Source organism: Chanos chanos, chromosome 12 (assembly GCF_902362185.1).
Source record: "Chanos chanos chromosome 12, fChaCha1.1, whole genome shotgun sequence".
NCBI lineage: Eukaryota > Metazoa > Chordata > Actinopteri > Gonorynchiformes > Chanidae > Chanos > Chanos chanos.
Window position 1 is genome coordinate 15,159,451 of NC_044506.1, and position 3,048 is coordinate 15,162,498.

The 3,048-nt window shown below is 41.8% G+C and overlaps 1 protein-coding gene across 1 annotated transcript in view; it reads left to right on the plus strand.

Annotated features, from left to right (window-relative positions):
* Positions 1 to 375, plus strand: part of nrsn1l (neurensin 1-like) — a 979-nt gene extending 604 nt beyond the window's left edge. Inside the window, exon 2 of the mRNA XM_030788516.1 lies at positions 1 to 375. This exon is cut by the window's left edge and continues 45 nt beyond it. Within this exon, the coding sequence (XP_030644376.1) occupies positions 1 to 375 (375 nt within the window).
* The last annotated feature ends 2,673 nt before the right edge of the window (positions 376 to 3,048 follow it).

A 3,048-nucleotide genomic window follows, 5' to 3' on the forward strand; every position in this document is an offset into this window, starting at 1 on the left:
GTGCTGACAGTGGGTTATGCCATCCCAACCCGTATCGAGGCCTTCGGGGAGGGGGAGCTGCTGTTTGTGGACAGGCAGGCAATGCGTTTTAACCAGGGGCTGCATCTCAGCGTGATGGCAGGGACAGGCATGCTCAGCCTGGGAGGACTTCTGATGGCAGGGGGCCTCCTCATGTCTGCCTTCTGCAGGACCCACAACAAAGAAGAGGAGAACCAGGTGAAACCCTCCCAAAGAGATAAGAAAGGAGGACAGGGGGGGTCAGCAGGAGCGAAGAGTTCACCTGGAGCGGTCACCAAGTCTCCGGTCCCTGTCTCATCTGAGAGCAAGGTGCCCATCACTCTCTCTAAAGTGGAGAACATCCAACCATCGTCATAAACCACATCCATAACCCTTGCAGTGTATAAGAGCGTTGAACAGATATTCAAAAGTAAGCTGTTTACTTATTTAAGCGAGGTTAAAAGTGTGTCCAGATCTTATTGTTGATGTTGCTGTTTAGACTCTTGACTTTTGTTTACTTCACCGAGCATCAGTTGTCGGACAGTTTCTTCATGAGCACATCTGTCTTGTTCTTACTTGTTTACTGAAGTGCAGTATTGATGTCTGTTAACGTAGCTTACTTGTCTAACAGGAGATCAACAAAGAATATTTTAAATGAAAAAAAAAGAACAAATCAAGATGCAATTCTTACCGGTTGAATGTGTGTCCGTGTCAGTCACACTGTACACGCCTCTCCCTCCCACTGTCCAAATCAAAGTACACTCTACATGCATTCACAGTGTTATACCCTTCAGTGTAAATGTATAGTCCATTTTGTCAAGCAGAACCAATAATGCATTGCTTCTCTTCTCGTTAAACATTTGTTTTGCTTTGGATCCTCTGTGACATGAAGAGCACTTCAGTACAATTTTAATCACCCACTTCAGAGGATCCTCATTAGCACATTACTAGTTTCGCTGATATGACCACGTTTGTTCATAATTATTTTGAAGCATAATATAACTAATGTGCAACATGTATTTTTTACTTTCAAAATGTTCTATCTTTTTACTTAACTGTTTACTGTTCTTATTTGATCATTGGGAAGAAAGGCTGGAGATAACGAAGGTTCCTGCTAATACGTAAAATAAATTTATCACAGCAGAATCAAACTGTAGCTTGTTTTGGTCTTATTTTTTGTGTGTTCTCTGAATGTCCTCGTTTTTGTTTCTTTTTTTTTTTTTTTTTTTTTTTTTTTTTTTGTCAGCTCACTCAGACATTCTCATACATGGCTTTAGTGATAGGTCTTTGGTTTCTAAAAGTGAGCTGTGATTCAGAATCACTAGAGGTGTGTCTGTTTTCTCTGCCTGCCTTGTCTTACAGCTCTGCCTATCAGCAGACTGTTTCACAACCTTTAAATAGACTCAGGAAACACAATGATGACTCACCCTTCTATCTATCCATCCATCCAGCCATCCATCCAATCCTCCCTTGCCTACCCTCTATCCATAGATACAATGTATTCATTTTCCACTCCCTCCCTTCTCTTCCTCCCTCCCTCCTTCCATCCCTGGTGAGAGAACGCTTTGTGAGTCATCCCGTCTCGTTCACCAGTCATAGCCCACAGTACGGGGGTGTTAACAATCAATTACCCAGCATTACCCTGCGCACAGGGCTGTCGTCAAGGGCTCCTTCTCTCCTGTAATGCAAATATAGATGAACATTTCTTTTCATTTTTTTTCTTTGGGGGGGGGGGGTTGCTCCACAGTGAAGCCTTTTGACTGTGTACATGTGTGATGAATGGTATGCAGAGAACTCTGATAATACATTTGATCATTTGTTTATGATTCATAATGAGAGCAGTATCAGACACAGGCTCAAACTCGATCCCATCAAATATCGATTATGACATAAAGGCCATTGTTAATGAATGTTGACACAAGTGTATTGTTCCAGTCTAATGTCACAGATGTAAAAAGCAGGTCTTGTACAAAGCCGGTCATATCAATGAGTGGACTGTCTACCATTCAGACACGCTGGAGCTCCTAGTGAAAATCATTCTGCTGTGCATAGACCATAGCAGACTAAATGACTGGAGACTGGTATGGTCCAGTGACCATATTCTCTCTCTCTCTCTCTCTCTCTCCCCTCTCTGCATATGACTCATTATACACAGAGACAGAGAGACTGCAGTGAAAAACAGCACACAAGAGCCCCATTCCCAATACTCGGCACACATTGCCCAAGCACACAGGCGTTTTATAATCTGTGTACATGGTAATGCATATTATGAGGGAATCCATTTTCATTTTCCTGATTACAGAATTACTGACAAGCAGTCAAACAAACCACTGGGAACATATGGATGTTTGGGACAATTAATATAAATAAACCTTGAAGTACTGTTAGTTGGATGAGAGATTAATTCCTTCCTCATTGACATGAGACAAAGTAAATCAGCTTTCCAATGCATCATTTTATGAGTTTGTTCATACATGGCAAGACTTTTCCAAATGATTTTCAAATGACGGTTGACAGTCGTTTAATTCAAACGCAAGGTTTCTTCCAATGAGCCCCTCAGCTGACCTCTGAAGCCTCAACTCCTGATAATTCTCTTTTGTCAGCACTGGAACAGTTTCTAATACAAGATTTTCCCTACATCCCTGCGTTACTTATTATCCAATGATATTTTGGCTGACCGAACGGTACATTGTTTTGACAAGTTAGTTGTCAAATTGTCATTCTAAACATTAAGGCAGACCGACACCATGACATTGGCGCGGAACACACAATACATCTTTCATCACCGCGTCTATCTGCAGAAAGACAGCATATGGCACCCAGTGGAAGTGATGACTCAAACGGAGTGAGGAATACATTAATGTATGGGTGTATTAGTATTCCTCTCTAGAATGTGCAGTCAGATATAGCAGAGTCCCTGGGGAGAGAAACTGACAGCTGATGTCTGGTGTCATCACAGCACATCAATTCATATTACGCACAGAAATACATTTTATTAAACGTGCAGCGTCAATATTTTCTGTTTGCCATATAATGGGGGGACAGAAGGCA